At 36.4% G+C, this 17,900-nt stretch overlaps 4 protein-coding genes across 9 annotated transcripts; 3 read left to right on the forward strand and 1 right to left on the reverse strand.

The window, feature by feature from the left end:
• Positions 1-79: 79 nt before the first annotated feature.
• On the forward strand, positions 80-3,739 carry Tcf (transcription factor 7-like 2). Its single transcript, NM_001305248.1, is given in 11 exon segments — positions 80-298; positions 688-751; positions 816-862; positions 1,170-1,261; positions 1,708-1,879; positions 1,930-1,984; positions 2,227-2,378; positions 2,611-2,785; positions 3,131-3,226; positions 3,294-3,360; positions 3,637-3,739. Coding segments are annotated over 11 exon segments (1,242 nt in total).
• Positions 3,740-4,017: 278 nt separating this feature from the next.
• Positions 4,018-10,361, forward strand: LOC100641450 (uncharacterized). Of its 4 annotated transcripts, none has more exons than XM_020008946.1 (17): positions 4,018-4,182; positions 4,835-4,973; positions 5,045-5,144; positions 5,267-5,359; positions 5,712-5,784; positions 5,999-6,151; positions 6,227-6,705; positions 7,095-7,173; positions 7,994-8,131; positions 8,811-8,925; positions 9,118-9,268; positions 9,331-9,468; positions 9,514-9,617; positions 9,666-9,733; positions 9,795-9,968; positions 10,024-10,114; positions 10,167-10,361. In XM_020008946.1, the coding sequence occupies exons 1-17, from the start codon at positions 4,060-4,062 to the stop codon at positions 10,250-10,252; spliced, it is 2,304 nt and encodes a 767-aa protein (XP_019864505.1). In that variant the 5' UTR covers positions 4,018-4,059; the 3' UTR covers positions 10,253-10,361. The 4 variants fall into 4 exon arrangements, with proteins under 4 accessions (XP_019864505.1, XP_019864509.1, XP_019864502.1 ...); XM_020008950.1 differs by having other exon boundaries at positions 6,227-6,354; positions 6,457-6,705; positions 9,331-9,617; XM_020008943.1 differs by having other exon boundaries at positions 9,331-9,617.
• Positions 10,362-10,406: 45 nt separating this feature from the next.
• Positions 10,407-14,932, forward strand: LOC105316692 (adhesion G protein-coupled receptor E3-like). 2 transcript variants are annotated; one of them, XM_020008926.1, is made up of 22 exons: positions 10,407-10,608; positions 10,660-11,405; positions 11,476-11,682; positions 11,730-11,798; positions 11,844-11,964; positions 12,020-12,067; positions 12,263-12,544; positions 12,590-12,665; positions 12,722-12,836; positions 12,883-12,938; positions 12,980-13,100; positions 13,154-13,260; positions 13,302-13,413; positions 13,468-13,621; positions 13,692-13,758; positions 13,856-13,922; positions 13,967-14,073; positions 14,127-14,253; positions 14,303-14,344; positions 14,394-14,456; positions 14,507-14,540; positions 14,585-14,932. In XM_020008926.1, the coding sequence occupies exons 1-22, from the start codon at positions 10,503-10,505 to the stop codon at positions 14,851-14,853; spliced, it is 3,096 nt and encodes a 1,031-aa protein (XP_019864485.1). In that variant the 5' UTR covers positions 10,407-10,502; the 3' UTR covers positions 14,854-14,932. The 2 variants fall into 2 exon arrangements, with proteins under 2 accessions (XP_019864485.1, XP_011410083.2); XM_011411781.2 differs by lacking the exon at positions 10,407-10,608 and having other exon boundaries at positions 11,317-11,405; positions 11,458-11,682.
• Positions 14,933-15,337: 405 nt separating this feature from the next.
• On the reverse strand, positions 15,338-17,898 carry LOC100631849 (mothers against decapentaplegic homolog 5-like). 2 transcript variants are annotated; one of them, XM_003382537.2, is made up of 5 exons: positions 17,507-17,898; positions 17,292-17,393; positions 16,964-17,029; positions 16,784-16,840; positions 15,338-16,262 (listed from the first exon to the last, which is right to left on the reverse strand). In XM_003382537.2, exons 1-5 carry the CDS (start codon positions 17,889-17,891, stop codon positions 15,634-15,636), a joined length of 1,239 nt encoding a protein of 412 aa, XP_003382585.1. In that variant the 5' UTR covers positions 17,892-17,898; the 3' UTR covers positions 15,338-15,633. The 2 variants fall into 2 exon arrangements, with proteins under 2 accessions (XP_003382585.1, XP_019848628.1); XM_019993069.1 differs by having other exon boundaries at positions 15,338-16,265.
• Between the last annotated feature and the right edge of the window lie 2 nt (positions 17,899-17,900).

Consider the following 17,900-nt stretch of genomic DNA (forward strand, 5'->3'; position numbering starts at 1 on the left):
TAAAAGAACCGACCGTCAACTTGTACATACCTTCACCTTCTGATCTTTGCTAATATAGTCGCGACACAAAGGGAGCCTGATGGCAGCAACTAGTGCTCAGCCTCCACCAGGCACGACCGGCCAACCCCAACCACCAGGCGCAGCCGTTGTCTCCTCCAATGGCGATCCAGAGCTAGCCACCTCGGACGAGGTAAAGGAATACTGTCATGAAGGCGAGGGAGAGAAGACGGAGCATCTCAACTCTATGGACCTCCATGACATAAAGACAGAGCTGGAGAAAGATGCTGAGGAGTCAGAGGTGAGTTATTGGACGCTACCACATGAAAAGTATCTTTGTTTTCATAAATGCATGCACATCAATGAGTACAAAGTCTAATTAATGTTTATGATAAGCCGTGGCATATCAATTAGCTAAGGCACAGGGATGGCGTCCTAAAGTGTGCATTGCTTTAGATACAAGACACAGTATCCATCCTATTAGTGTAAATTGTTAAGTCCCTTTATGTCTCAGAAGAAAGGTGTAAACCACTCCAGACAAAAGGTGGTGTGTGTGGTTAAATCCAATCAACCAGTATACTCCTCATCAAAGTCAACCAAAATTAATTCTAAGTGTCTCACTCGTTGCATTCTTCTTGACTTTTATTACTCATATTTGCCTTCGTCATTGGAATGTTTCTCTTCTTGTAGACACCCACAACATCTTCCAACAATAATCCAGCAGCAACGTTCAATACTTCACCAAGTACAACAGGTAATGCATGTATGTAAAAAAATAATAATAAGCAATTGAATCTCCTCATTTTTTTCTTATGCAGTCATTAATCATACACTTCAGTTTCGACCCACAGTTGTTCAGCCAATGGTTAGTATTAAGAGCTACATGTATGCACACATTCTGTCTCTTAAATTTTATTTTTAGTCTTTCTCATTTTAACCTTTTATGTAATATGACAATTGAAATGTGTCATTTTGGCCTTCTTTTGTTATATGATAAATGTCTCTGTACTAGTTCAAGGCGCCATCTCACTAACAGCCTTGTCTCTTTTGCATGAAATCCTCTCTTTAACGTTTTTTTAAGTATCATTTCTATTGCATTCTACTCCTCACTAGGTGTTGATTCTATTAATTTTATTTATTATTATTACTATTACTATTATTATTATTTCCAGGTGTATGCTGCCAATGGTTTCATGCCATTCGCTACTGGGACTTCGCTTTACAGACCAGTAAAGATGGAAGTTCAAGGCACCGCAACAGACTGGTATGTGAAATGCCTCTGTGATGATGTTGCACAACTAGTGGCAGGTGTTACACATTTTAGTGGTTTCATTTAAGTTTGTGAGACATAGGTGACCCCACTCCATTTGCTTTAGGCTATACAATGTGTGTACCCAATGCATACTCACCGCTGCTATGTGTTACAATAAGGAAGTGCTAACACTTTGAGCTTTCCGTTAAATCTCTCCTCCAAGTTGTGAGATAATGATAATACTCGCTCAACAATTGATTACTACTTGTACAGGAAGCATTAAAGTGTACTGTATAGTGGCGTCCTGCTTTCATTCGTATTGTTGTGTTGGCTGTAACTATCTTTGTATTTACTAGAAAACTATTCATACGACTTGTGTGGTTGTCACTAGTGATCAATAGGCCAACATTGAATAATAATAATAGCATTGTTGTTATTTTATTATTTGTTATTACCAGGACCAAAGCTGCTGCCAATGCCGCCGCTGCTACACAAGGCATTAGTATACCTTATGGTTACACAGGCGGGTTTGTCTCTGGCCTACCCATTGATCAGAGTTTAAGACCGGCAGCTTACCCTTTCTTAATGCCAACCGGACAATATGTCACACAAATGCCGTATCCACAACAGGTAGGGCTGGTCAAGTGTTTGTATAATTGTACACTCTTTTCTCTCTTTAGCTTGCTACTACATTTGGAACAGCAGCTCCTAATGCAGCAGTACAGCCTCATTCAGGTATAATAATACATTACATAGTGTGCCTGTGTTTGTGTATGTGCATAAACTGCATGGTATATTTAGTTCTTGTCTGTGCTGCTTCCTTGTCTCATTCTTGGAGACAAAAATTTCCTTTCTGTTTTGTATGAGTCTATTTTCAAGTGATTATAATGACAGGGTATTGCATGTGGATCTCTGATGTGGTTGTAGTCACAGATTGTGGGACTTTTGCTAATACATATTTATTCCATGTCCAACAGGTATCATAACACCACAACAAAAGGAGAAGAAACCACACATCAAGAAACCTTTGAACGCATTCATGCTCTTCATGAAAGAGAAGAGAGCAGAAGTCATCAAAGAGTGTACCTTGAAAGAATCAGCGGCCATTAATCAGATACTGGGAAAGATGGTAAGCTGAAGCTTTAATTCATGATAAGGCATTGTGAAAGTGTCGTAGTTGCTATTTACTTTTTTTAAAATAATTTTAATAATTATTATAATATCAATAATACATGTAGGTGAGTAATTTTCATGATAGTAAATATAAAGTTCAAAGAAAACATTTTTTAGCTACAATAGTACACATTGCTAATATCACTTATCATATTTCATATAATTATTATATTATTATAATCATGTAGTGGCACAAATTGGACAAGTCAGAGCAGGCAAAGTACTATGAAATGGCCAGAGAAGAGAGAGCCAGACACATGCAGATGTATCCTGGCTGGTCAGCTCGGGATAACTATGCTGCTCACAAGAAGAGGAGAAAGAAGAGATCGAAGCAAGCTGAAGGAAGTGATGAACCCAATTCTTGTAAGCATGATAGACTTAACTGTATAGTCTAATATATGTTAATGTAATGTATGAATCGTTCACAATTTTGTTGCGTGCAAGTTTTCGGTTATAGATCATTGTACTGTACTGTTTGTTCCTATGTGGCAGTACAGTTTTACCTGCTTGTTGGGGATGATGTCAAGGAAACCAAACCTGAGTGTGGTTTTACTCCTTGTTTTATAGCATGGGGAATGTGCAGTGATTCCACACATGTGCATGTATTTGTACACGTGTAGTACACCAGGCTTACTGAATGCGTTTGGTATGATATTATCATTATCATGTATTGTATTTCTTGTGTGATTATTATATTTCATTCGCTAGTCAATGAAACAGAGGTGGTTAGTGAAGATGCTAATAATAAGTCGACTGAAGAACCACCACTAAAGAAAGTACTAAGAGTCGAAGATAACAATCTAGGTATGCATCAGATGATTGACATTAGAGCTTTTTTAGCTGATATCTTATCTCTCTTTGATTTATGTAGATAGTCCTAGAAAGTGTCGTGCTCGTTTTGGAATGGATCAACAACATATGTGGTGTGGACCTTGCAGGTGAGCTCATCATGTGTGTGTATATGTGTGTGTGTGTGTACATACATGTACATATTAGCTTTAGTGTCGCATTACAAATGCTTTTCCTGTTCTCATGCTGTGTTGTAAAGCTTGTGTAGACATTCTTTCTAAGCTGCTTCACATGTTGTGTCAAATGCCTGATGCGTGTACCTTCATTTAAGTAGTTTTCAATCAGTTGTCACTACCCTCTAATACATGTACTGATATGTAGCTCATTCGATAAAGACAATACTTGCACTTTTCTGTATGCTATAGGAGAAAGAAGAAGTGTATCAGAGTGGAAGATGATGGCTCTAGAGACTCAACTGAAGAGCTTGATGACATTCAGACTGAACAATCAATCAATGACAATTCGTAATAAGAGCCAGCCCATCCTTCCTCATCTACCTCACCTCACCCTCTCTTCGCCTTTTGAATTTTATGTTGCATATTATGATAAAAAAATACTTATTATTATTGTTATACTTATTTTTGATGACGATTATTAATGATGATGGAATTTTACACTGTATTATTATTATTATTATTATTATTATTTGTTATTATTATTCACTGATCCCTCTTTATAAAGAAAGCATTACATGTATTATCTTAATAGATCAAAGAAAAAAAATTACATTAATAACTGAAAGAGGTGTGGTCTCCCACCTAATTAAGGTGGGAGGGGCTGGAAAAAGCATGGATCTCGAGGGTTGTCTGGTTGGTGGTGTTTATGAAGTGAAGAGGAGGCTACAGAGCGGATATTTTGGTGTGACATGGCTCGCAGAAAATAAGACGACTAACAGGGACGTTTGTCTTAAGGTATCGATAAAGGTTTAGTAATAGTTTTGTCATGTCTTGTTTAATACTTGTCCAGAACATGTGCTTCCTTGTTCCTTAACTTAAGATTTTTAATGGTTTAGGGGCTGTATTGTCTACTGTTGGGCCAATTAATGAATTAAGACGTAATATTAAAAGCTGCTATTATAATAGTTAATTATTATTGTGGGTGTGGCTGACACTCCCACTGCAGCATAATTATAATCCTATTATTTTGATTATTATATGACTGTTGAATTTATATGGCTTTAATAGTCTCACAGTGTGTTCATTATCTCATTCTGTGGTCATTCACTTACTATAGCTCACTAATCTTAGTTATTGTTGCACTAGAGCAGCCCTGATTGACTGATTCTGATTCATTCAGCATGAAGGGTCAAGTTTTGGGGTCAGATTTTTCCTCGCATTTAAGACATAAACTCGTCATTTTACAAACAGCTCGAGCTTATTATGATAACTTTAGTACAACAATTACGCTATAAACAAGCATTGCTGTGTTGTCTTTGGCAAACACAAACATCTAATAAAGTGTTGTTGGTGTATAGAAGAAAGTTGATTCTTACTTACATGCGTGTGTACTATTGTTTATTTTGTCTGATAAAGTCTCATCTTATTATATTTTCTTTTTTTGTAGACTTTTTTTAACGAGAGCCAGTCCCAGAGAAAGGAACTGGTCATACTGAAGCAGCTCTGTGAGGGACACTTTGAACACGATTACATTTGTCGTGTACTAGACGTGTGCATTGATAGATCTCCGGTCCTAAATGGATCCGGTAAGTCTGTGTATATATATATATATGTACATATATATACATGTGAAGGTCAAAATTGTTTATAATTTCAGGTGTCGTTCTTGGAAGGATACAGTTTGTTGTTTTTGAGTACTGCTCTGGGTCGGACCTGTTTAATTTTCTTTGTAGCGGCCCTTGGGAGAAACATAGAAAGTTAGCCTACGGCTCTTTATGATACTTTGATGACTTTGCGGCTTCCGCATTCATTTTCAGTTTATCTTGCACGTCTGTCTCTTTGATTAACCGCTTTATTTAAAATTCCTTTTCTCGTGTAGAGTATCTAATTTCTCTGAACCTCTTGCTCGTCATTATTTCAAGCAAGTCCTTTTAGGTGTCATGTATCTTCATGAAAGAGGAATGTACCATCGGTATGTATCAGGAAAATGTATTAAAAGTTGGGAATGATTTCTGAGCCAATTTTAGGCAAAAAGCATGGGTATATACTACACTAGAAATTGGCTTATATATTGTAATATTATGATTATTATTATTAGCAGTATTGTTAATGATGATCTCTCACATGCACGTCAACTGATTAGCACATGTACTAAGTTCCTTAGTACATGTCTTTATTGTGATGATTTGTGTGTCTGAAACTATTACTAATAATAACACAAGTACACGTACATGTGTACATGTACAGAGAGAAAGAGGAACGATTAGAATGACTTTTTTAACGTTTGCTTATTCATTTATGATGCTCTGTTGTTTTTCATATAGGGACATCAAACCAGAGAACTGCGTTTTGGACGATAACCTCAATTTGAAACTGACCGACTTTGGAACAAACAAGGTATTAACACATACCATAAACATGTACCGTAATTGATTAACCTGCCAGTCTTCGCCGTAGAGCCTGCACTAATCATAAATTAATTTAATAAAATTAGTTTAATTCGAATTATTAATTTATATTTATTTCTAATTATTCATTATTATATTAGTAATTGAATAAAATTAAAATACTGACTAGTATTGAACAATTATTATTTATGCAACCATACCAGTATTTTGCAGATGCTGACCCAATGAAACTCATTCGTACAAAGACAAGAGGTGTTGGAACCGAGACCTACAGAGCCCCTGAAGTTAACTCGGGACTTGACTATGATCCTGCAGCTGCTGATGTCTGGAGTCTAGGGGTCACACTATTCTTCTTTGTACGTTGGATTCTTATTTTGCGTTATTCTTATATACAGTATATATATGTGTTATATATACATGTACTTGTGTAGGTTGGGGTTGAACAAATGTTTGCTAAAGTCCAGACTTTAGACTCCTACTCTAAACAAATAATAGCTCCACTAGGAATATACTTTCCCTTCCCCCTCCACTGCTCAAAACTTGACTCATACCTAAGGAGGTCAGTATACTGTACATGTAATGGCAGCTGTACATATAATGATACATGGTATATTAATAAATGGTGTCTCTTTCTACGTGTTCAATTGTTCGTGTATATCAGGGAGGCTGATTTGAGAGGGCGTGGTGTTAATGGAAGCCTCAAAGGTTCTGCACTGCCTAACGAGTCCTTCTGGTCCGAGTGGGAGTGTCTCAAGGTATCGATTAGTCCGGGCCTGCGTGACCTGTTGAACAGGATATTCGTGTTAGACGCTGGACTAAGGATAACGCTGAGGGACATATTGAGACACCCGTGGGTAACAATGGAGGACGGTATGTCGCCCGATATCATTAAAATGGAAATGGAGAACAGGTAATTAGTATACTATTAGTATATTGTTAGTATATTATTATTATTAGTATTGTTAATGATGATCTCTCACATGCGCGTCAACTGATTAGCACATGTACTAAGTTTCTTAGTTCATGTCTTTATTGTGATGATTTGTGTATCTGAAACAATCACTAATAATTGATATAATAATACTCTCTTCTTTCTTTGTAACACATGTCATTGCATGGTTACTGCTCATTAGAGTAAGCCTAAAACCACAACAGGACTCACTGATAATTGACTATGCTTTGATGAGCGTTGTTTACCATACATGTGTACCATAAAGTTATTTACTATTATTATTATTAATATTAATATTATTATTATTATTATTAATATTATTATTATTATTATTATTATTATTCTAGGTGTCCATCAGCCATAAGGATGTCTCGGGATGCCAGCCCTTTACTAGTTGGATCAAAATTACTAGGAGGCGTTGATAGGGTAAGGATAAGGCTAAGTAGTCATTGTACTTAACCAATGTATTAATTTGTAAAATCACATTATACACATGTACTAGTTATAATTTATTTAATCCAATTCTTCAATGAGAAACATTGTCCTACTATACTGAAACACGTTCACATGGTGCTAATGTAGCAGGGACAGTGAAAAACCTTGAAGCAAGCTGTGGTAGTAAGTCATACCACTCCAGCTGTGGAAGTTGCCATTAATTAGAAGATGATTATAGCTGTCAAGTCTCATTCATGTGCATGCTCAGAGCACACATGATAAATATCATGATAGTGAAAATAACAGCTATCTGCCCAGGCCTAATTAACTCATTCACATACAGTTATAGTGTATAATTCTTTACACAAAATTGATTTTGTGCAACATCAATAATTATGGTTATAAGTGGTGTGTGTGGCATAGTCTGCTTAGTCATGTTATGAATTCTAGTTGCTATTTTGCTAATAATTATCTCATATTTGTAAAGGAAGTGCTCGTGTGTTGATGTCATTCATGAATACACTTCATGAGTAGTTGTCAAGGAACCGCATTGTTTAGATAATCCCGTGAATATCATGTGTACACATTACATTGTGTCCATGAATAATTGAGTGATGTACATGTACGTGTACATGTATTGAGGTCACAATTAATACAATAAAGCATTAATTGATTAATAGGCAAAGCATTATTATGATTGTGATTGGGTAATGATAATTATTACCACAATAATGTCTGTTAGTAATATTTTGTTGTAGACTTTGTCATTATGCTCTGTGGTATAATCTTTTTATTGTCTTTTGTCTTGTAGGTGGTGCTAAGAGAGAGTCTCTCTGGAGCAAATAAAGAGGACATTGCATTTCCTGAAGACTCGGAGATTTGGCAGTGGTCATTGCAGATAGAACATCTTGAGAGCCTCCAGTTGAGGATATCCGGAGGAGATGCTCAGGTAATCATCGTTTGGCTAATGGTAAAGTAATTCTAATCTAAGCTTGAGTTGTTGAGTTGATTTCTAATTTTTTTGCAAATTTTTAAAGTTGCTCCAAAATTTGGGTCAAAGTCCCTGTACTATAGTACAGGGTGTTTGACCATGTTTTACCAAAAAATAAGACTTGAAAAAAATCAATTTTAATAATTTTTTCTGATGCGTATACATGTTTTTATGTTGTGTAGCAAGTTTGAACGAATTCCGATCAAGTTTTGATTTTTAAAGAAATTTTAAAGTTGCTCCAAAATTGGGCCAAAGTCCCTGTACTATAGTACATGGTCTCGGGCCAAGTTTTGACAAAAATGACAAGGAGAGAATTCTTCATTTTTATAATTTTTTCTGATGTATATACATGTACTTATGTTGTGTATAAAGTTTGAGGTGAGTCCAATCAAATTTGGATTTGTTACGAATTTTTAAAGTCTTTCCAAAATCGAGCTAAAGTCCCTGTACTAGCCGGCCCATGGTATTTCATCAAAATTGACTCCAAGAGAATTTTTATTTTTTCTAATACTTATACATGTACTTGTTCTTATATGTATGTTGTGTAGAAGGTTTGAAACTTTTCTGTGGTAACAATTGTAATTTTTAAAGTACATGTACATGTAACTCTGTTCCCATTTTATCATTGTTTTTACAGGAAGTGATGATGGATTTGAATATTACTCTAGAGCTGGTGAGGAATGTACTCAAAGAGCCAGCTAACGAGAGGCATAGACAAGTAATGGTTGATCACATTAGTAATGAATGGATCGGTAAGTCTGTGTAACCCTTTACATGTAAAGGAAAACTCACAAAATAACTGCTCAGAATAAGCTTTAACTTTATGTGAAGAGCATCAATATGTATTAAAAGCTAGGAGCATTTTCAGAGCTTACTCTGATACAAGTGTATCAAGTATAATTCAGTACTTTAATTCATTCAATTTTTCTTTATCTCTTTTCTAGCTCAGTTGTTTCTGATTGTTGGTTTCCTTCCTAAAGACAATTCTCTCGTCCTCCTTGATGAGTATCTTGATCTCAATCTTTTAAACTGTGCAGTATCTTATCTTCAAGGAATAGAGCTTGCTGTGACAAGAGCTGCCATTTACACACAATGGTACAGAATAGAGTATATAATATACACAATTCATTAATGTGCTACATGTTGTGATGTTTTAGCACGGACGATGGTAATTCTGAAGGTTTTGAGGAAGACATGGAAATGGAGGCTGGTGTTATGCCACTAGAGGAGGAGGAGGAGGAAGAGATCACGACGTTCAGAGATAGCGTGACATTAAGAGGAGAGTCTGTTACTGAGTATGATACTAGTAGTAGTCAATCTTTTTTTAATAATCCCATCAGCACCACTGCTACTGCATCAGGGAGTGATCCATTAACAATCCCAATTAGCATGCACCAGTTTTACAATAGGAGTATATCTTCCAATGAAGACAACATGTCACAAGGTCTGTGTCTGCTCTTTTTTATATGTACCTGTATGTACTGCATTATAGAGACAGCAATAGCTTCGTCACAAGAGTCAATGTGGGCTCCAGGCAGTGTGAGCACACAAAGCTCTCAGGTAGTAGTATATGGCTCATTAATGGTACAAATTCACATTACTCCTCCATCTCTTTCTGTAGGATGATCTCCCTGATGGCTATCAGTTAGTTCACGAGTGGAATGTGGACTTTTCTCCCTGGCATAGACTCATAGAGTTATCCAGCACACTTCAAATACATGAGCCCAAGCAATACAGGGCAGCTGCCGAGTTTTGTAAAATGTCTGGATTACTATGTAGCTATGGATTGTATCAGGTAAGGTCAACTGACACAGACTGGAAGATGCTGCTCTTAAAATATCATCCATTAGGTTGTGTGTCATGATCAGTTGGCCATGTACTGTAGAGGGAACATTGCCTCATTCTCAATGAGGATAGTTAATCAAATTGTCGATGGTCTATGTAAGTGAACAGTATCGGTTCCACTGATGTTATGAGTATATTACATACATAGGTAAAGTATTCATTTCTACATGGTGTATGTGTGGAAATGACGAATGGGCTCTAGTACTAGAGAGATTGAGTAAGGACATGCAGTAAAGTCGGGACGTTATAAGGATGCAGCCCTTTTTTAATTTTCTTTATTTTTCTATTGTTATTCTCATATTTTTTTTCATCTCCAATAATAATTCAGTGCATAAAATAATAATTATTTTAACTTATTCCTAATGAGCCATGCATGTTTGAATGGGTGCACATAGAGAAGCCCGGTGGATTTTTCTTAGAATTTACTCTTGGAGCAATGGAGCATAGATAGTAGAGTGAATTACATAATGGCATAAATGAAATAATGGTGATAATTAGTAACCCCACCCACTTGAATACAATCGATAAACAAATGGCTACAAGTTTTCTATTACTTGTATCAGCTCTGGTACCTCTTTTGACTCTACAAGGTCAGTCTGATATTTTTCAAATTCTTCAGTGTATAGTTTATTTCTTTATAGCTTTAGCAGACAGAATAGATGCTTTCCAACGCTGTCTGGCTGATACTGACCTCCCGTCCATCAACACAAGCAAGCCTACGTGCAGTGATCACCTCCTTGAGATTGTTGCAGAGTATGATAGCAAGTCTCCTTGCGGCCAGTTGAAAAGATTTGCTGCTTATATTGAGCTCCATGACGTTCCTTATGAGGAACTCTCCTCACTGACTTTAAGCCCTGCTGGTGATGGTGATGGTGGTGATGAGGATTCCCAATCAACATTGAAGGAAATTGCTTATCATTGTTATTATGATATTGATGACAGGCTTTGTTCCGACTATAACTTTTGCATCGATTCTTCGTCACTTCCAGTCCTGTACACCAGAGATGCTTGCTTGATGGAATCCTCTGTTCTCATTGCAGGCGAAAGTTTCAACGAAAAGATATACACATATCAAATGGCAGTGGCAGTCATCATTGAGTCTAATTATGCGGATAAATATAACCCAGCAATCACACAGCATTACATGCACACGTGTATGGAGCACTACAATGATATTGAGATCTGCTTGTTTGAAATCTTTCATCACTGCTTTACATTGGAGGATGTCTACTATTACACTCCTTACTGGTGCTATTATGACGTACTCACTATGATGTGTAGCCAGTTTAAAGGTGATGAACAGCTTCTCTGTGAAGTGGTTTTGGAAGCTAGATGGGAACTGAGTCTAGTTAGCGAATGCACTAATGAGAACAATAAAGGAAAATGCGTAAGACAATTAGATTATAATTGTTGACATAATATTATATTAGTATCAATAGTTATAATATTTCATGTAGGAGGACATTATCACGGGGATTGTTGACACCAAGCCAATATCTCAGATAAATTCCAGTGATATTGATCAAATGAAAGCCGTCCTTTCTGCTAACTCTCGTCAACTCAACTATACAAATGAAACGCTGACACAGCTGAGTAGGATTGTCGAGTACTTCAGTTTGAATCAATCTGCTGTGTCAATGATTATTGACAAGCAAGATGCTAACGTGAGGGCTTGTTTGCTCTAAGCATTATTTTTGTTTGATAATTTTAGACATTTTTGTCCGTTATCAGTGGCCTTGCCAGCGAAAATGGAACCAGATCACTGATGGAGAGCAGCTCAGTAAGTAAAGCTGGAACATGCATCGGGTTTTATGCTCATTTCTAGAACAATTCTGGTTCAATGCTACTGCATAATTTAGAGGAAATGTCAAAGCTAATTGGTGTAGCTGTTATCAATGGAAATGATATAATAGATGGACGATACTCCTATAATGACAATAATATTGGTATTTATATAATAATTATGATGCCTAATATGGTCTACTGATTGTTTTTTCACAGGAGTGTTCTTATCCCTTGCATCAAGTACTTCAAACTATACATCAGGAGGTACATAATAGTATTGAATAAATTTACCTTAGGCACATCATAAAACTCACCAGAGCCGATTTTGAGCTATTAGTAAATTTGACAAAATGGGCAACTTGCATGTACATCCATTTTATAATACTTATTATCAGGAGTCCCCTTAATTCTCCATCTAATGGACTCCTGTTGTTAACGATGCCTTTCTCTATCACATAGAGCTAAAACTTAACAAAACTGACACAAACTCTTCTAACATGACTGCCTCAATCCTCATACCACCTGCTAGTATATGTAACTCTGATACTGTGGATGACTATGGTTTGGAAGAGGAAGAGGAATACGATGGCAGTGGAGAGGATTATTATTATTACTATTATGATGAGCTGTGTCCTAAAGGAGTCCTCAATTGCACTCAGGACATTAATGGCTATGAGTATGTCTATTACAATTTATATGAACTATTTGGTGATTGTTCCAGAAAGCTAAAAGTTCCCCGCAGTAAGGATAATTCTACTTTTATTTTATATTAATAATGTTGTGCAGGTTGTCCGGTTGTAATTACTACATCAATAGCTGATAGTGTTTCATCTTTGCTCTCTGCCAGCCTTCCAGAAAACATGTCAGTTAAATATTTAATACATTATGGGATTTTATTTTTATCTAACATTATGATAGGACGATTGCTAGTCTTGTGTTGTCGAGTCAAATTGTTACAAGAAGCGAGAACAATTCTACTAATGTTACTCAGTCTCTTAGAGAAAATGCCATGCTACAGTTTAAGCTATTAATGGTATTTCTGTTGGGTGCCTGGTGCAGTCTTACTTTTTGTCTTTTAGCCAATGAATCTTACAGAATTTGTACCAAAATGCTATTATTGGGACACTTTAGAAAAGTGAGTATAGAATGCAGAAAAGGTCATGAATGTATTTCTAGTGTATGGTCTGATGATGGAATTGAGACACTAGTGTTATCCGATCAAGATGTATTATGTAATACGAGTCACTTGACTAGTTTTGCTGTATTAGTTGATCATCAAGGACTGATAGAATCAACTGTGAGTTTCAATGGATAAATAAAATACCATGCACATGTATGTACCTTGAATAGAACATTCCAAGTGCAGAAAGGAAGGCACTATCAATTGTTGGATACATTGGTCCAGGTTTTTCTTTACTTTGTCTCATCATTGCACTTGTTATAATGATCGCCTTAAGGTATTTTATTAAACTGTTTTCTTGATTCACTTATTTAATAGGAAAAGGATGAATACCAGTTTTCTGTACTGGATTCATCTTAACTTGTGCATTTCATTACTTCTGGCTTTGACAGTACTCTTAGTCGGCCTAGAAACAGCTCATCATTATAACGTATGCCATTATACAGTATAGCTGTGGCATCATGAATGTTACTATTATATGCAGTGGCTGTGTTCAATTGTTGCTGGTCTTCTTCATTATCTCTTCCTCTGTGTGTTTGCTTGGATGCTTGCTGAAGGGATCACACTATTCATAATGGTTGTGTATGTATTTGGAATAAAGTTTCTGAAGTGGCAAATCTTTATCCCTACAGCATGGGGTATGTTCTTATTCCTGTTAATAACATAATTCACGGCATGAGCTACTTGTCATATCCTTTACATCAATAGGCATTCCGCTATTCATTGTTGCAATATCCGCTGGGATCAGGCATGACCTATATGGAACTGATAATTAGTATGTGTGTGATAATAATTCATTTTTTATTTTTCTTTTATTAGTTGTTATCAGTATGTGTGTGATGATAATTGATTTTTCATTTTTCTTTTACTAGTTGTTGGCTCTCGTCTCAAAAGGGTCTTGTGTGGGCTTTCTTGGGGCCAGCCCTTACTGTAGCTGTTGTAAGGCTATCATGCTCATCACATCCAGTGTTTACTCATTATAGGTCAATACAATATTCCTTGTTATCACAATGATACAGATAGTCAGAGTCACATGGAATAAGCTAGACAATAATAAAATGTCAAAATCTAAAAATTTACAAACTGCAAAGTATAACGTCATCAATGAAATGTGAATGTTAATATTTTACTTCTGTATTACAGGTCAGCTATATTTGGGGCAATCGTATTGTTCCCTTTACTTGGTATTACTTGGATTATTGGAGTGTTTGCTGTCAGTCAAAACACAACAGTTTTCCTGTGGCTTTTCACAATTTGCAATTCACTTCAGGTATTACAGAAGTTTTGACTCTTTTAATTGTTAGGGTTATTTAATGTAGGGAGTTTTTATTCTCATATTTCATGTTTTCAAGCATAGAGCAGTACGTTTTGCAGATTAACTCACTTAATATAATGTTTTGTCATTCAAAGTTTTTGACACTGATTGCAAGAAAATGTCCATGCATGGATAGATTCATCAACGTACACTCAAGTGTAAGTTTTATTTTTTATTTATGGCAAACAATTATTAGTTGATTTAATAGGTCGAGGCATCTCGGAAACGCTCTACGTTCAGATGTAAGCAATAATCCTTTATTTATGTCGTTGTCGTGTATTTCTAGATGATAATAGCAGGAAGAAGTCTTCTAAGTCTGGTGTGAACCTATTATCACTTTCTGACAATCAAAGCAGCTACGATACAGAACATGTTAAGGAACTTGATGCAAATGAAGCAGCTAAATTGCAGAACTTTAAGATAGTATTTGATGAAAAGCTAAGTGCTGATGGTGAGCACTGCTGCATAGAAGCAGTTTTTTGTGGTCAAAGCATTAGTAAAGAAACTAAATTGGAAGGTAGTGAGGATTTTGAAGGAAGACAAACTACAAGCTGATAAAATTGTTTCTGTAAAAATATTTATTTTTCGCTACATGATCTAATGTATAAATTAATCATATACCTATTAGAGAGTATAAGTACCTACAAATTATAAAGCCCACTCTTTGGAGCATAGATGCATCTTTGTACCTTGCTTTTCTTAGCAGAAAAGGTGAAGAGTGCACAACTGCAAGAGACTGTTGCTAATTCTCACTATCAGCATTCAGCAACAGTACGAATTCGGTTGTGATGACTTGATGAGATTTGCTGATTATCAACAATTAAATAATGTCAATTTGTTGGAGCTCTCATCCATCAGCCTCAATAGCACACACTCCAAAGTCTAGCTACTGCTGCATTCCTTTGTCATTGAAGTGCCACTCAGAGACTCTGTGACCATAGTACAACTTGTGTTTCAGCTATCGAGAAAATGCAACCAAAGCATATGAAAGGAATGCTTGCATAATGGATTTCTCACGTTTGGTTTCTCATGAGTCAGATAGAGTATTCAATATTCAATGAGATAATTTATAAATATGCCACTGGAGGAAGAGGAGATCACAACATTCAGAGATAGCGTGACATTAAAAGGAGAGTCTGTTACTGAGTATGATAGCATCTATTGCCACCTATCAACTGACAGTTAGAGTTAAAATCAAATTGAGAAAAAAACTGTCCTAATGAAAATTATTTTTCAACAAAGTACTACAAGATTATTTTGAGGAATAAGTTTCAAATAAATTAATAACCAGTTTTCTCTGAAGAGCAGTTCATAAATTGTGGAGAAAGTCATTAATTAGGAATCAGAATCACATATTCCATCAGGCCTACCCATTTGTGATAGGACCTTGTCAAGCCACATGAGAGGACCATGAAGATGAATCTCAATCCAGCAGTGAGTACTAGTTATATCATGTCTGTTATACTCAGCACCCCATCCTTTGACAAAGCTTAGCTTTATCGTACACATCTTTGTAAGTTCATAAACTGTTTCAACTCCTTCAGTAACAGACTCAGCTAACGTGCTGGCAAAATCTTGATTATTGAATATTCTTAAGCTACAGCCAGGAGGAATTTTACACACTGTAGTTGGATGAAATCCATTGGAAAAATTATTATTTCGACTATGTACAAAGATAGCATTTTCACTGAGGCAATCTGCAATAACCTCACCATTGACATACACAAGGTGAACACCTTTACCGATGTGGCGACGAGTGTTTTCAATCAATCCACTACGACGAATGCTTGAGAACTGACCTAGACAAAATCTTTCACCAGTAGTAGAGGGGTCGGTGAATCCATCTACAACCACATCATTGGACGATGCTTTGAATACTTCTCCTACCCGATTGTTCAACTCATAGTAAAGTATACTACACCAATTTGGAGCTTCTTGGTATCGTATGGCAACAGGTCCAGGATCTACTGTACAATGTAATGTATGCATAAAAATTTAACAATGACTACACTATAATAATAATGACTGGGGAGCGGCTTAGGGTCATGATGGCAAAAATTAATAATATTAATTTTTCAATGCATAGCACACTGTAATCCCTTACAAGTGGAATAAACCACAAGCAACAAGTACATGTTACAGTTACAATGTATATATACATTTGCAAAGTAAAACTGTCTAAAATCAATAGCTGTGACAAAAAGTTCAAATCAGCAAGATGGTAAATTCATACAGTATTTTACTTACAGTGTACACGACAAGGTAGCGCCTGTATCATGTACTTATCATGTGCATCATGTACTTATGACGTTTTGTGGTGCACTCGTGTAGTTATTGTACTAGTGGCAAACACAGGTAATGCTGGAGATCACTCATGTAAAGGAAAACTTATAGCTGAGCGGTACTGCGCATTCTACTGTTTTTGCAAATTGCAATGTACACTCTGCTTTTTGTAGAAGTCATTAATTAAACATGAATTGCATACCTGGTAATGGAGATATGATTGAAGATGAAGATAGAGCAGGAGCAGAACTGACCGTACCTGCAACCAAAAATTAATGTAAAGCTTAAGTAAGGGTAGGGGAAAATTGGGAATGACATAAGCAAACAAGAAATAAAATTACCCGAAAGCATTCTCTATACATAGCAATAAAATTGAGTTTACTTGATGCACTTGTAGCTTCTGATGATGAAGGCCCTTCTGTTTCAGAATTAGCTGGACGTGGAGCCTCTACAAAAAGTTATGATTTGATTATGTTTATAACAAGGACAATGATTAGGCCCCACATTAATTAAACATTAGCTCATAAGACAGAACACACACACACAACTGCCCATAACAACCAACCATGAGCTGATACACACATAAAAAATGATGTACTAGAAATGATAAATAGACTAACTGTAATTTATGTGAATGTACTGTCTGCACACAAAACACTCATTAAGTATGATATATACCATTAGCATAATAGTGTACAAAATTTAGGAACCTGGTGAGTTTTTATCATGCTGTTTATCCAGACAGCTTGGCACAGCAGGTTCACAATTTGCTGCTAGTTGTGGGTTTTGTGGTACTAAAACTGGCGGTAAAACTAAAAGAGAACGAATAGTAAATATATAGAACCAAAAAACACAAATAAAAGGCAGGCCCAACAATTGCCTTTGTGCGAGACATAAAATAGAAAGAAAATGAAACAAAAATTACCTGGTGCTTCAACTCTCTTGTAATGGTAAGGGTTAATGCACACGTCTCCTTTATTTCTTGAAAAGGCAAACTCGCAATGATCAAGTGCTTTCAGCTCATGATGATTTTGTAGATCAGGCCATCTCCAGACACGACAGTATATAACATGTGGCAGCCCTTTTCTGTGAGACACTTGCATGCGACCATCGAGACTGCGGACTATTGTCACGCAGCGTGTCTGTGGATTGGCTTGAGAAAGAGCACGTTCTAGTTCTTCCAGGGAACCCCTTTGCTTCTTGAGTTTCTTCACGAGAGAATCAATGGCCTTTTCAGCCCACTTGTTATCCTCGTCACCTTGCTTCCAACCAAGAAGACGCTTGACAGCCGGCGAAGAGAAGATAGACATAGCGACGGG

The sequence above is a fragment of the Amphimedon queenslandica genome, unplaced genomic scaffold (genome assembly GCF_000090795.2).
Source record: "Amphimedon queenslandica unplaced genomic scaffold, v1.1 AMPQUscaffold_13521, whole genome shotgun sequence".
In the NCBI taxonomy this organism is placed as follows: Eukaryota; Metazoa; Porifera; class Demospongiae; order Haplosclerida; family Niphatidae; genus Amphimedon; species Amphimedon queenslandica.